Consider the following 16,034-nt stretch of genomic DNA (forward strand, 5'->3'; position numbering starts at 1 on the left):
GAGGTTACACTGTTTATGACTCCCTCCATATCTTTATCTGATTGGCTTGTAGACACAGCAAGACACGCATGTATATTTACTGTACGCCTATGTCTATGAGTGTGTGTTGTCGCTATTTAACATCAACACCCACAACTGCACATGTTCATGGAGCATACATCATGATGTCATAGATCATGTGAGGTACAGAGAAAATAGGGAGGGAGGGCGGGAGGGCAGGAGGGCGGGAGGGAGGGAGGGAGGGATGTAGGGGGATGGACCTGGCATCCCCATTACATCACATGAGATTGCACTTCTCGGCTGAGTTTTTCAGGTCCTCCAGCGTGGCTTGGGCTTTGTCCTTCAGCTGGTCTAAATCAACGTTCTGGATGTTGGTCAGCTGACCCAGCACAGACTGTTTGCTCTCTTCCTCCTGGTTGTCCTCGGCGATCATCTTGGCCAGCTCTGTGGGCAGCTCCACGTCATCCCCCGCCTGCTGGATCTGGGTCTCATCCAGCTCGTTCTGTCACACACACACACACACGCACGCACACACGCACACACATACACACAACAAGTGAGTGCAAGAGCAGATCAACAGAGGGAAGATGATGGGATAAAGGCAGGGTAACAGAAATAAAGAACAAGTTTAAGTAGTACTCTGGATTTGAATACACATTCCAATGGTCAAAGAAGGTGGCACAATAAGGAAGAATGACATCACGTTATAGTACAAGTTTACCTTTGAGAGTTTGTATTTATCTCGGAAGTGACTTCTGACTGTTGCCCTCTCTGCCTTCTTCTGAGCAAAGCTAGCATCTCGTTCTTGTCTGGGGAAATGGAGAGATAATGCTGTTAGGTTATCTAATGGAATTGAATGAGACAGAATCATTTAAATGTCTATGAAAACAATATAAGGGTAGTGTCCATACACAGATGTGGCATCTGAGACGTTTCCACATTCTTAAAATAAAACGTCCTTCATTCCAGTCTTCCTGCTGTAAGACCAAAACAATGTGCTAAAGTGTACCATTTGAAATGACCGTATGTCATATTATTCATAAAGTTGTCATCAGACATGAGCATGATGTATTTTATTTAACCTGACTGCATCCTATCCAGACAAACCGCAAGGTGCCGGTGCTGGCCAGCTCTGATCCGCTCTGCTCTGATTGCAGAGTCTAGGCCAACAGAAGGTGGATGAGCAGCACTCCAGGATAGAGAGTGAGGAAGAGTTGGAAGAAGAGAGATGGAGGGAATGAGATATAGAAAAAAGAGAGGAAGAGGGGAAAAAGTGGAGTAGGAAAAGAGAATGAGATAAATGAAGGGAAAGTAAATGGTTTGGAGAAAAGGGAGCGGGAAGGATTGAAAAAGAAAGAGAAAGGGGCAGAAGAGGAGGGCGAGAGAAAGGAAGGGATAGCGGCTGTAAGGAAGGCTGGGATCCTGATGAGACCCAGATGTTGTATGCGCCACTTCTACACTGAGGGACCTCAGTCCTCCGGGACAGAGAGCGCTACTGAGTGACTGGCTGGCTAGTTTACTGGCTGATTGATTGTCTGACTGAGAGGCTTGTTCCCTGACTGACTGACTGTCTGACTAGCTAGCTACCACTAACCTACTTCAGCAGCTGCCAACCCAAACAACCCATCCATGGGGGCGGGGATCACACCACTCTGTTAATATGCATGAGCACACGCACGCACATCACTGCACACACACACACGCACATCACAACACACACATCACAGCACACGCACACACACACAGCTCCTGAACCCACTGCCTTGTACTATCATACATCATCAATTCTGGCAAATACCCTTACTGACAGTCCATGGCAGTAGCCAGAGGAACTGGGACAAACCCAATCTGAGATCCACCACTGGAAAACCCACACTTGCAGTTCATTACTTGATATATTAGACTGGCTTTCTCTCCACAATTCTATCCCCAAATGCATCCTCTATTTTGGGTAATGATTGTCCTGGCGATGGCTAATGTGAAGGTTTACACTCATCTGATGATTTTAATTACAGCAAATTCATGTCCCATATCATTTTTCCAATGTACATTGTGATGGACACTTCCTTGATGCACACATAGTAGTGTCCAGTAGAGGGCAGACAAAACAATGAACAGTATTATTGCTGTACAGTTGCACCCTCCTGTGTTCTAGTCAACATGACGGAATTGCTCCCTTTTTTTCTTCATCATATTTCTATGAATTTAGGGGTATTTTTTGTGGTTCTCCTCTACCATCAAGGACATTAGCCATTCACAGAAACCAATTACACTGTAATAATATAATGAAAGTGACACACAATTACCAAAACATGTCAAAGCACAGACGCTGTGAGCGAAGGTGACATTTGGTGACTAGTCTGATCACATCAACTGCAGGGGGCTAAATAAAAATGTGACACCGTGACACGCACAAGCTTTGTGGACTGAGAACCATACTGAGATTGTCCATATGAAGGGGCTTCCAGATCTTCCTAGTGGGATGCAGATGAGCCCCAGCTGGCTATGTATCAACATCAGCATACAAAACATCAAATTCCTGAAGCAAACTGTTGCTGGTAGCCAATGGGAGAGATCTGATAGCATTGTGAGGACATCAGAGAATCACACTAGCCAATGCATGAGCGATTTCACAGTATTTCATGCTACTCCTCTCTCCCAATTCCATTTTCTGTTGAGCAATATGGTTCTCTGATTGATCTATGACAGCAGTCACACCCATTGAAGGTCAGTGCATGGGCGTATCGGGAGGGGGGGGGGTGGATGAGTCTGTGGTTAGTGACATTGGGGGTGATGTTTTAACCCCCAAACTATACTCCCACCCTACCCTCACCTTCCCAACCCCTAGGAGCATTTACATTTACCAGGCACTCTTATCAGGAGCGAGTCACAGTAAGTACAGGGACATTACAGGGACTACACCCAGTAGGGTGAAGTCTCTTGCCCAAGGACACAACCTAATTTGGCACGGGCAGGAATCGAACTGGCAACCTTAAGATTACTAGCCCAATTCCCTAACCGCTCAGCCACCTGACTCCCAAGGGAGTCGCACAAACACATTAACCTAGCTCACCAAGGATATTAAATGTGATCACAAACACGATCATGGACCGGCTTCATCCGTTTTTTTTTAAGGCAAATCTTTTAACGAATACGATGCAAGCAAGATGACCTATGAATAATAGCCTACCTATACACAGCTAATTATAATCTAAACTGCTGCAAGTAGGCTACATATAATAATATGTATGCACGCTTTTACTTGTCTCACTTGCTCCATCATGCAGAATTTAAGTAATGTACATGAGTGAGAGAAGCAGCTGCAGTTAAACTCGCGCTGTTGATGGCACTGGTGCGTAAAGCATGGCGCACAGATGGCTGAAAAAAGCAAGCGTTGTACATGCTTAGATGGGGAATTGACTTTAATGCGACCAATTTCAGCAGTAGCCTAGCTTATTGACATATTTCCCCAAATAAAATACATTAACATTTCGTCTTACTTTTCTTCTTCTAACTGTTGTTGGTATTGTTCAAACTCCTCCTGGGTCATCCCGTTCGCCGCGGCGTCTGATTTCTCTGCTTCTGGTTTTTCTTCATTTCCCCCCGTGAGGTTTTTCAGCTGGCCTCCCACCATGTGCTTCACCATAAAAGCCATCTTTCTGCCTTCAAGAGACCACAGTACCTGGGTCGAAAATTGGACCTTTACGCGCTCTTGATTAGAGCGGAGTAAGCTAATTCAACGGTTATCGCCCGGAGAGTGTCAAACTGTCTGAAAGTATTCAAGCTGTCGACAAAGTGATTTAAACGATACAAAACGACACGATCAAGTGTTTTTGATTTTCAGTTAAAAAAATCTAAATGTTTTATTCCCAACGCTCCAGTCTCCCCGTATGAGCTAGCAGAAAACGTGTTTCAGCACCAGTGCCAACGGACAGCTCCGTGCCGATGGGAAGGGTAGCAAGAAAGAACGAGGCTGCACAAATATGTGAGTCAACAAGTTTGACTCTCAACTCTACCAATCCTGCATTCCCTTCCTCAACCTCCACTCCCTCTGCCCAATCCCATAGACTGCTGGATTAAGTGTGCGCTAGCATGATGCGCCCAGACATCACACATGGGATCCCGTGATTCGCCGTTTAATTATAACTCAGTATTGATTCAGACAAGCGCTGCTTTCATATTCAATACGGACTTCAGCAGGGACACATCCACTCTACGAGCCAGTCTTTGAACTCGTTTGCCAGTATTTATCTCAATTTGTATTTTTTTGTGTCTAAGGCATTGTTCACTGTAATTCTTCAGTAATTCACATTGTAATTTGTAGTAGTTACAGTAAAGCATGGCGCACTGGATTCACCCGTCTATCTCTTACACCTACGTTTATTAAAATGATATTTTATTTGTTTTAATGTGGACAAGGGTATATTGGATTTCCCATAGTAGCCTACATATAAAAACTCGTCTCACATGGGGCGGTGGAAGGCAGTTGTCTGCCACTCGGAGAGAGAGGGAGCGCTCACGCCGGCAGACTGGTGTGTAATTGCATTTTAAGGGAAGGCTGCACAAACCTCAATAAACAGTCGCCCACGCGCCTCCAACAACGGCTAGCCTCTTATGCTTATATTACCCACAGAGCCCGCTTGCTTTAAGAAGCTCACACGCCCTTGAATTACAACAGTTTGATCCTTAACCTTCCCGTCATCCGTTGCGCCTGTCCAAAGTATGGCGCTACATTAAGGAAATGGTGTCCCAACCAATAGACTAGAGAAATATGTCTATACCATGGAAAAACATTTGAATAATTCAGGTGAATATCTGCATGGCCAATGCTGAAAACTTCTCCCCTACTTTTTAGCCCAAAAAGTACCATTACACCCCCTCAGTTACTACGTGAAAACAGTATTTTAAGGGTACTATGGGAAGTCCAAGTCAGATGGATATTATCCATTACCACTATGTTAGTTATATGGATATTCAGGGTTAGAAAAGGGCCATACATTTACAGAGACCCCTCTCTCTATTTTCATAATGAAAGGTAAAGATACAGACAGTAACGTTCTCAGGAGCATGAGCTGCATCTAAAGTCAACAGCATTAGTATCCTGACGTGAGCAGCACATCTGACTGCTGGAGTGGCCTACTTTCCTGTGGGATCATGTCTCAGTGCTCTCTGTCACAGGCTTACCAGGGCCTACCTGGCTAGCTTCAAATCCCCCTCCATGCTTTAAAGCTTGCTCCACATCAAATAAATTGAATTGTAACTTTGCTGAATAAGGATACGAATTAGGGTCTGGAGTGTTATCTATCTCATTTGATCTCCACTCCCATGAGGCCCGCTCTTGTATATTGCCTGTTAACAGAAACCTGAACAAATATCTTCACCATAGAAGTTAGACTGAAAGGGAAAAGCGACGTCAAAATACAATAGGAAGACAGACAATCATTAACTCCCTCCCCTCCTCCAATCTCTCTTTATCTCTCTATTTCTCCCTCCCTTCTTCTCTTTTTCTCTGTCTCTCGCTCCCTCCTTATATCTCTCCCGCTAACTCCTTCTGTCACCCCTCGCCCTCTATTTCTCTCTATCTCTTTCTCTGAATCATCACCAACCAGCTCAGATGATCATTTTGAAAATATAAAATGACAATAAATTACTATAAAATTGTACGTAACTTAAAGCAGAAATGTACAATTGTGAAAAAATGGAAGTTTGGAGACTTCCTCATGTGTTACTGATTCCCACACTTCTTGTGCTCAGGGCAGTTCACATAAACATCACCAACACTTTGAAAATGACCGTTGAGGCTAAATGCAGGAAACACACATGCTGCATGAATGAGTGCAAACCCCTTACACACCCTCTTATATAATGAGCATGCATGGATGCCCTATTCACACACTAACCCTGATTGTGTGGGTATGGATGGGTGGGAAGGATGGCACAGTTGGCCCTACCTCAGTACAGCCCAGCCCGCCCAACCCAACCCATGTCAGTCCACTTCAGATTGGTCTGTTTGTGTGTCTGTGTGACAGTTTGTGCAGCAGCTGTGGAGCTACTTGGCCACATGAGTCAAGTCAGACGAGGAGCAGCTGTCAAGTATACTGTACTTCTGGAGGAGCTGCGTAAATGAACAGAAAATGAAGCTCTGGCTCTGGCAGCTGATCTCCATGCTCAGCTCTATCAGTGTGGCTGGAGGTCATGCAGTCCCATGAATATCCATGTTTGGCTGGGGTCCATGAATTCAGGGATACTTGGGTGCGGACTGATGTGGAAGCCCTCTGACACAGGTGAGGTTCAAGGTTCCACAGATGTTGGACAGAAGACAGAGTGAGCACTGTCATCTCTGATCCACGGCGTCATCCTCAAGCAAGGGATGGTGTCTGAGATGCCCAAAATAGCTATACGTGATACCTTTACATAAATAAAATAAATGAATAAAAAGGCTATTTCTCCTACTTTCCTTTCCAATCTGTTCAACATTTTCTGAAAATTAAATGTCTTTAGAGCATATGAATGTGTTACATTGAATGTGGCATTGTGTAAAAGACCAGTGGCATGCACATTTGACACCCCTCAGGTAGTCCTCTAGGTGCTAAACTCTACTCTCAGCTTTGATGACAACTGTCTTCTCCACTCGCATCAGAGAAATCATTATGTGGCCTTGGAGGGCAAAAACTCAAAATGGTGGACGGTGCAACCTGTCCTCTAAAAGTGCTGCCTTGATCTGAAATGACAGGTTTAGTGCTTTTTGTGTAGATGAACACATGCTTTCCCCTTGTAAACCAGGATGGATTACACACATTACCTTTCCTTCCAAGGAATATTCAGATTTGGAAAATGAAGAAGATAACCCTGGTGTTGACACTGCTCTGCCTGTAGACACTGAGCATGCACTTCCTGCTATGTGCTACCAGGTTATATGTGAAATATGTGGAAGAGGAGCATAAGGTGTGTTATGTAAGACAACACAGAACTGGTCCATACCAGTAAGTTCACGCCATGTCTTCACTCCTCTCACTTTCCTTACAATCAAATTTCTCCTTCTCTCCCTCCTTCTCTCCTTCCTTCTCTCTCTCCTTATCCCACCCTGTCTTTTGCCTGATGTCCAGTAGTAGCCTGAGAGTACTGGTGCACAATAGGCCAGTGCTGGCTGTGGTCAAATGGAATGCGATGAGCGGAAGATTCTCTTTTCATCTGAATGACTGCAAACAAACGGCAGTCAGAGGGTGAATGGAGAGAGAGAAGTTAAACAGGGCTGGCTGGGAAGGATGGGTGGAGGGGGAATGGGGAGAGTAGGAGAGGATTGGATTGGTGGGAATGCACGGGGCGAGAGGGAGAGACAGTGAAGGTCAGAGGAGGAGTGCAAGGCCTTGAGCAGTCATCGCATTAGCAGAACTCTCTGGAGAAGGTTACCCAATTGTTGGAAAGCTTTCCATATCTGTGTGCAGCATCTATGGTTTAGAATACACTGAGTTTTGTACTGAAAAACTATTCTGACACCAAGGGAAAAGAAGATTCAGGGTCTTGGCACTGGCCCTGTTTGAGATGTAATCCCACATAAGCAGTATTACAGTTAAGTAACACTGGACTTATAATGGAACACATTGAGTTCAATGAAAATCGCCCATCCATCCACTTCTCCATCATCTCCATCTCTTGTGTGCTGTCATCTGGTCCCCACCCTCTAGCCCACCCCTAGGCTCTCCGTCTGCTTCCTGTGTCACCCGAGCACCCCCCCCCCCATCACCCTCTTACGTAAAAACTAGCCAGAGTGCAGTACGTGAGCCCCCCATGTCTGGCGACAATGGCCGCCCCTTTTCTTCCCGCTGCCCCCCCCCCCCCCACCCCCCCGCTGACTCCAACTTGCATGCAGGGCTCCTGCTTCCTTCGAGTCTGTCACGAAGGCGGTGACTGTGCCTTCTACAAGTGACGTGTTCCTCGCTTGAGTCATGGCAGAGCATCCACCCATTCAGATGATACACACTGTTCAGGCATGCTTACATCATATGACAGAGTGTCCTTGGATGGCAGCATTGGGCCCCCTTCTCTCTGTTCAGAGGAAGAGGGAGGAAAAGCGAGAGAGAGAGAAAGATAGGAAGAGGGTGGAGAGAAAGAGAGATGGCTTTTGCCTTGGGTTTGAGAATAATTCCCTGTCTTTAGGAAACTCTGTCTCCTCTTCCTCTCTGCCACACTGACCCTTGAGCCTGCAGCCTCAACCAACTCTTAAATGGGGTGTGCTTGTAGTTGGAGCTAATATTGTGTGTGTGCGTGCGTGTGTGGGCGTGTGTGTGTGCTTTGCTACACAACGACTACTGCTCGTCCATTCACTGGGCTTAATTCTCTGGCTGAAATGCTAGGAGCACTCATGCACACACACTCCCAGCGGACGCATTCAAACTGAGTGCAACTGAACTACCACAAACATTGGACCATGTGGAGACTGCTTCATCAACATGTGAGGAAGGACTGTATACACACACACACACATTTACCTCTGATGACCTCATCTGATCTCTGTCCATGCTACGCCAGTTGAGGACTGTCCTCAAATAGGTCACACACGCACTCATGCGCATGCACATACACACACGCACAGTCACAGACACGTACACACATGTGCCCATAAACACCCACCAACATAAATGCTCACAAACAAACCCTTTCTAGACAGAGTGTGTTTTTGAGTGAAAGGCAGTGGAGAGTCCTGCTTTGCCTTTCGGAGCCAGGGAGGCGGGATGAGAGTCTGCAGAGCTTCAGCCGGGCGCCCTCATCCTGTCACTTCCAGCCCTCCTCCGCCTCTTCAGGTTCCTGGGCCTGGAGACACACACACGTGCACGCTCCCACGCGCACGCACAAACATGCACGCAGGCCCCATGCAATACGTGCACGCTCGCACACACTTCAAAAAACAAATAAACACATTTCAAAATGCACACATTCCCGCATGCGCACACATGCAAGCACGTACGCACATACATCCTAGCCAGTATGTACATACAAAGCAAAGGATCTATTCTGCCCTACTGTCGTCCACATCCAAAATAATTGCTTCTTTTTAGGCTAGACATGGGCTCAATAGAGGAGGAGGGTGGAGGGGGTCAACCCAGATGATCTGGACTTCCTTAACACAAATCCTCCCTTCTCCCTTGGGAGACATCCTGCTCATGTCCATAACTGTGGCCTCCTTCCTCTTCTCCTTCTCTCCTTCTGCTCCCTCCTCTTCTCCTTCTCTCCCTCTTCTGCTCCTTCCTCTTCTCCTTCTCTCCTTCTGCTCCCTCCTCTTCTCCTTCTCTCCTTCTGCTCCCTCCTCTTCTCCTTCTCTCCCTCTTCTGCTCCCTCCTCTTCTCCTTCTCTCCCTCTTCTGCTCCCTCCTCTTCTCCTTCTCTCCCTCTTCTGCTCCCTCCTCTTCTCCTTCTCTCCTTCTGCTCCCTCCTCTTCTCCTTCTCTCCCTCTTCTGCTCCCTCCTCTTCTCCTTCTCTCCCTCTTCTGCTCCCTCCTCTTCTCCTTCTCTCCCTCTTCTGCTCCCTCCTCTTCTCCTTCTCTCCTTCTGCTCCCTCCTCTTCTCCTTCTCTCCTTCTGCTCCCTCCTCTTCTCCTTCTCTCCTTCTGCTCCCTCCTCTTCTCCTTCTCTCCCTCTTCTGCTCCCTCCTCTTCTCCTTCTCTCCCTCTTCTGCTCCCTCCTCTTCTCCTTCTCTCCCTCTTCTGCTCCCTCCTCTTCTCCTTCTCTCCCTCTTCTGCTCCCTCCTCTTCTCCTTCTCTCCCTCTTCTGCTCCCTCCTCTTCTCCTTCTCTCCTTCTGCTCCCTCCTCTTCTCCTTCTCTCCCTCTTCTGCTCCCTCCTCTTCTCCTTCTCTCCCTCTTCTGCTCCCTCCTCTTCCCACCTCCCTACGACCCCTCTTCGTGAGTCCCTCGCTTTCCAAACTCTTCATTTCAGTCCAATCCGAACGTGCATGCTCGGTGAAGGCTAGGTGAGCTCCAAACAGGGGCTGTCCAAGTGTGTGTGTGTGTGTGTGTGTGTGTGAGTGTGTGTGTGTGTGGTGTCAGGACCGTATATAGAAGCCATCAAAGTACCGGTTGTACTGGACAAGCTCTTGGATTTATGTGACAGGCTGCCTGGAGAAGTTAGCATCGTCGCCTGTGCGTCAGGTCACCACCACTGTGATGGAGTCGCCCGTCCCTTACACACACATCATACGCACACACCACACACAGACACACGTGACCACCCACCTCCATCGGACTTCCGACACTTGGGAAAGAACACCATTGGCACAGCAGCCCCAAGACCACACTACCTGCCACCCCCCCCCCCCCACCCTACGCCAACCCCCCCCCCCGCACCCCCCAAACCGCGACATCACATGCAACACCACTGTAGGAAGACGGTGTCCACGCACAGACCACCAACCGCTCTATCTCTCACCTATATCAAGCCCAACCTGTCTGTCTGGAACTTCACAAACACCCAGATAAGAGGAAAAGCATTTTGATTGCTCCGTGGTACCACATTTTCCTTTCTCCAAAGCGATGGCCCTCCCCTCTATGGGACCCTGATGGTGGAGCTTCTCCACAATCCCCTGCTTCTTCTGGCCCTCTGCCCGCCCCCGAGGTACCCTTTAAGGCGTCACACACACAGCCAGGAAGCTGTCAGGACAGGGATGATTGACAGACTTCACAACCAATCTCATCACAGCTCTGTTAAGATGGCGCCTCCGTGAGAGGAAAGAGAGAGGGGAATACATGATTCAGGCACGTTCATCGTCACCTCTGTCTGCACAGGGTCCTAGGCTAGTGAATAATGTAACCTGAGGGTGTGTGCCTAGCTACCTATGAGAGACCAGGGGTCCTTTCTGTTAGCTGACCCAAAGGTCACATGGTGTAGAAGCAGCTTCTTTACTTGAATACAATTCTCCAAAGCTCTGTCTGTCACCCTGACACTGCATACTCACTAACATACCCATAAATAAGCACAGACACAAACACATCTATACTTGAACCGGAAGCAGAGCAGTCCACAGTCTGCTGTGTTACTCACTAATGTACACTGATGTACATCTGTATGGTCAAACGTCTACACATTCTGCCCCCACTCCACTCCCCTCTCCCAGTGTTTCATGAAGAACATGTCCTCACCAACAGCTTGCTGCGCTGAGGCTATGGGATTATATATGTCTCTCTGCATGTGAGTTGCCACAACGCATCATCTTAATGAATGTGAATGTGAATGTGCTTGGAGCCGCGAGTCATTCCTGCCCACGGACGCCACACAGGCTGTTACATCACTCTCTCTCTCTCTCTCTCTCTCTCTCTCTCTCTCTCTCTCTCTCTTTCCATCACACACACACACACACACAGCTATTTTGGAAACATGTTTGTGTGTTTGTATGTGAGGATTCATCTCTCTAACCCCCCCACCCCTCTCTGCACCCCTATCAGGGTTAAGACTGGCTCGTGTACAGAGCCATACTCTGACCTCTGGCTGCATCTGTCAGCACTGGACTAAGGCAGTGGGGGGGTTGGGGGCCCGCTCTGACTCAGACTGTGCCCTCCCTAGGCTGGCACAGGGAGTGGGTTGGGGGAAGGGGGTGTACAGTAGCCCGGGGCGGCCTCAGACTGTGGAACACTGAGACCCAGAGGGACCTGAGTGTACCAAGGTTTGCGTAGCCTTCATCTGCCAGTAGTGTTGGCTAAAATGTATTGTTAGCAAACACGGAGATGTGCATGTATAGGTATGGTTGTTCAAAGACAGCTGTTAAACACGCACTCACATGTACATTCAAAGACAAACAAATTAGCACAAAAACGTGTTGTTTGGAGAGTACGGCGGGCTTCTTCACACACAGGGGGATGTTTACATACAGGCTGTTATTTCAAATCTGGCAGGCATAAGATGAACCTCTGGTGTTACTCACGGTTGGCCGCAGCCTTCCATGTGTCATGAGTGTTTACAATCTTTTCTCCGCTGAGTCTGTATGTGGGATGCCCAAGGTACATTTCAAACAATAGCATCTACCACAATCCAAAAGAGGACATGCCATCATTTGGTAAATTACAATAGTTATTATAGCATAATACAGTACAACACACATGGCATTTTCTTTTTCTACACTAGAATAATGAAATAGAATAAAAAGTGAAGGTTACAGGCTAATCACTTGATGAGATCAGCTGAAATAGGTAATGTTCGGCATGGTTGTGTCAAGAACAACGCAGGGTGTGAAGAGAGATATAGAAGCTTTCTGCTCAGAAAGCCTATCATCAGACTGGTGCTCAAGAAGGCAACGTGAGAAAACACACACACACATACACACTCAAACAAGCCCAGGCTTGCTAATCCAGTCCTCAGTGTTAATGTCTCTGACTCATGCAGAGTCATTAAAGCATCTCCTTCCCCTGCCTGCGGCCCACTGCTACAGCCGGCGGCTCTTACACCCATCTCCTCCAGCACCCGTCATCCTCCTCCTCCTGCTCCACCTCAGTCTCTGACGGCTTCATCACTCCGTCAGCCGGGTCTGAACTGGAGGGAGATTTAGAGGGTAACAGGAACCGGGATATGAGGGTGAGGCGGGCGAGGAGGGGGTGGAGAGGTGGGGGTGGGGAGGGAGCAATGGTGGATCCTGCTTGGAGAGATGTGTATTGGCACAGCCGCCACACCACCCCCCCCGTTCCATGCCTCTCAAACAGACAGACAGTGGGCAAGGGGCGGGAGCCCTAGAGTGGGAGGTGGGGGGTGGGGATTGGGGGATGGCGGTGGGTGGTGGGGAAATGTCACGGAGCTGAATGCAAATGTGGCCTGACAAGCGGTGCAGAAAACATGTTCTCTGACTCGGGGAACCTTGATATTTCACAAAGTCAAACGAACATGTCCCCGAGGGCTCCAAAGAGGTTATTTAAAGAGGGACCCTGAAAAACAGCCGTCCCAGGTTGCGTCACTGGATAGGGTTTGTTCAGGCTGTTTTGGCCCTCATATCCTCCTCGCGCCCTTTCCCTCACCTCATCCTCTCTTGTATCTGTCAATCCCTCCTCTCCCCCTATCTCCCCTATCTCTTCTTTTCCTCTCCTCTGTATCATTGGTTCTCTTCTCTCCTTTCTGGGGCCGGGGAACGGCTCTGTTTGCAGGTCATCAGGAGTCGGGGATAAGGCAGGGCTGTTGACTCAGTCTCTGCCTCAGAGCTGCTCGCTGGTTCCTCTGCGTCACGTCATCCTGCCTCAAGTTTGCCATGCTGAGCACCAATGACGCGCAGCTCGTCTGCGGCGCGCCACGGTCTCTCCAGTCCCTGATCCGCCACGCTCTGCGTCATCTCCTGAGCTATTTCACTGGGCTTCGCTAGCAGTACGAGTGCACATACATAATGCATGGCTCTGGCTATGTTATGCTCTGTGTGTTTGTGATTCGGATCTCTCTTCGAAGACCTTGTCAAGCCATTGATCCCGGTCACCCTCTGCCGGGGTGACATTAAAGGCACACCGCTTGCATGCGTGTGAACCGTGGAAGGGCGGGTCGATGAAAAGCTGCTGTTTCTGCAAGGTCACGTCGGGCTGGAAATCATACATGGCACAAACACAAGTCAGCCTGACACTGAATATAATTACTGTTAAATTTAGGGGTTAAGTCTTCCAGGGGATTCAAAAATGTTAAATACGTATGTTTAATTTAGCAGCTGTGGCTGGCAGACTTTCGGACACACACACACACACACACACACACACACACACACACTCACTCACTCACTCACTCACTCACTCACTCACTCACTCACTCACTCACTCACTCACTCACTCACTCACTCACTCACTCACTCACTCACTCACTCACTCACTCACTCACTCACTCACTCACTCACTCACTCACTCACTCACTCACTCACTCACTCACTCACTGGGGCCATACTGACGCCCATGTCTGGAGAGCTAGTTCTGCTGTCTGCACGCATGGGCCCAAATAGAAGCTAATTGCAGTGAAGTCAACAGACGAAGCAACAACATTATCGGGTGTTGCTGCTCACAGGAGTGACAAGAGAGAAGAGTGTGTGTGTGTGTGTATGTGCGTGTACACGTATTGGAGGGGGAATTATCAGGAAGAGAAAAATCGATACAGAAATAAAGATGTGTGTGTGTTTGGGGTGGGTGGGTGGGGGTGTGGTTTACAGACAAGGTTGCCGCTGGCCTTGTCAGTGCCCCTCACCTCAACACCCCCTCCTGTCGCCAGAATCAACCAAACAGAAGTGTGCAACATCCTGTTGTGACTGGAATAATCACCTCTTGGACCACAGGGTCGCCTATTTGTTCTGAAAACATCCCTCTAGTTGTGCACCACTTACAGCTCATCATCTAAAGTTAACTTCACCAGTTATGCAGGTTGAAAAAGGGTTGATGCATGGCTGTCATCTGGACTAGTGGATCAGGTGGCAAGGTGGACCCATTCCTTCATTGCTCACACCTGTCAACTCCCTTCAGATCCCCAGGAGTTAAGGCCTTCCCACTCAGGACTGCTGACTTGGCACAGGCTATAAGTCTTCCGTACTCACAGCGTGACCAGGTGATCTAATTGTACCAGGCAATCACAGGAGCACGTCGAATTAACTGTCGAATGGCTGTCATGGTGCCACAGAGCTGCAGCTCATCTGTGCTCACACACACACACACACAGGCACACGTAGGTGCATCTGTAAAGCCACCCACTCAGAATGGCCATAGAGAGGACAATAAACGTGCTATGTCCACTAAACCACACTCTCCCATCAGCATCCTCTAGGATTTGGCCACAAACTGTTGGCGTAATCAGTTTAATTCAACGGGTTTAATTTGGAGCTGTCAAGAGTTTGTATGTATTTTCTCTGGAGACACGTACGTCAGCAGTAGGCATCCGTAACTTATTAAAAGCTGATTAAGTCCTGATTAAGATGATTCCCTCCTCTGCCCTGTGCTGGCGGGTAACACGGATCCGTGTGCGACTGTCAGGATTACGGCGCTTCACTGTGAAAGTTTGAGTGAACGACTGAAGTATCCGGAACAGTCCTAGAGTGAACTATCGCCCTTCCTGGGTAGGATGACGTCATGCTGATACCCAACCAACAGAGAGATGCTAGAGGGCCGACTCCGGTTTATCTATGATACTCCTGGGATCACTGAGCGTGTGCGCACAAGCTACTTAAATCACCAAGCCAGGATTCGAGCTGTTGTGTCTCCGTCTCCCTCCGTAAGCAGACTACTCACTGTCTGGCCCCAACACACAAACGCCCCCTAGCAGCGATCGACTGAACTCACCGTAAATGTTCATCTTCCTTTGAACCGTGGGTAAGAAATAATTTTGCTCTTTTTTTGCAGCCGCCTAAAACATCTTAAATATAACCCCCACGCTTTCTGCCTCCCACCCACGCTCCATACAGGCAAGCCGTGATCGTTCCTGAGTTGGAGTGACGGTCCACAGTGCAGTGACGGTCCTTGACAGCAGCACACTCCTAGCCATGAGCACAAGCGCTTACGCAACCCATCCATTGTTATTGCCTTGTCAGCGCCATTTAACATAAGAATCACACGAAGGGTAGGCTGCTGTGCATAACTGTTAGTATACTGGCAGCAACAGGGGACTGGCGAGGGCCAACCATTATTCATGCCAACAGTCCGCTACGGCAGGGACGGTAAAACAAAGTATTTGAGACAGAGACAGTATAATTTAGTGGAAATTATGGGATTTTTTTACAAACAAAGTCACAGAAATAAAATGTGTCACCTTAAAGTCCTTAAAGCAGTTGTATTGGATCATGGCTAGCTGTGCTTATTTCAGGCTGTGTCACATACAGTATGCTGTTTGCAGAATGTTACTGAGTACAGAGGGAGAAAGAAAGAGAGGGGGACTAAGAGAAGGCTGGAAAAGTGAGAGAGGCAAGAATGGATGACCAGAGACGAAAACAAAATCTAAGTGAGGGAACAATGTGGTGCTGTTTTTGTCCACAGGAAACAGCTCATCATGTGAAGAAACTTCACACCTTTAAGACACCTCTCTGACACTATTGCTATATCAGAACGTCACACTTTCA

At 48.1% G+C, this 16,034-nt stretch overlaps 1 protein-coding gene across 1 annotated transcript; it reads right to left on the minus strand.

The window, feature by feature from the left end:
* Positions 1-277: 277 nt before the first annotated feature.
* On the minus strand, positions 278-3,655 carry cplx3b (complexin 3b). Its single transcript, XM_084682673.1, has 3 exons — positions 3,501-3,655; positions 722-809; positions 278-502 (listed from the first exon to the last, which is right to left on the minus strand). The coding sequence occupies exons 1-3, from the start codon at positions 3,653-3,655 to the stop codon at positions 278-280; spliced, it is 468 nt and encodes a 155-aa protein (XP_084538799.1).
* Positions 3,656-16,034: the final 12,379 nt, after the last annotated feature.

This window comes from Hypomesus nipponensis, chromosome 19 (assembly GCF_054491055.1).
Source record: "Hypomesus nipponensis isolate SF chromosome 19, ASM5449105v1, whole genome shotgun sequence".
In the NCBI taxonomy this organism is placed as follows: domain Eukaryota; kingdom Metazoa; phylum Chordata; class Actinopteri; order Osmeriformes; family Osmeridae; genus Hypomesus; species Hypomesus nipponensis.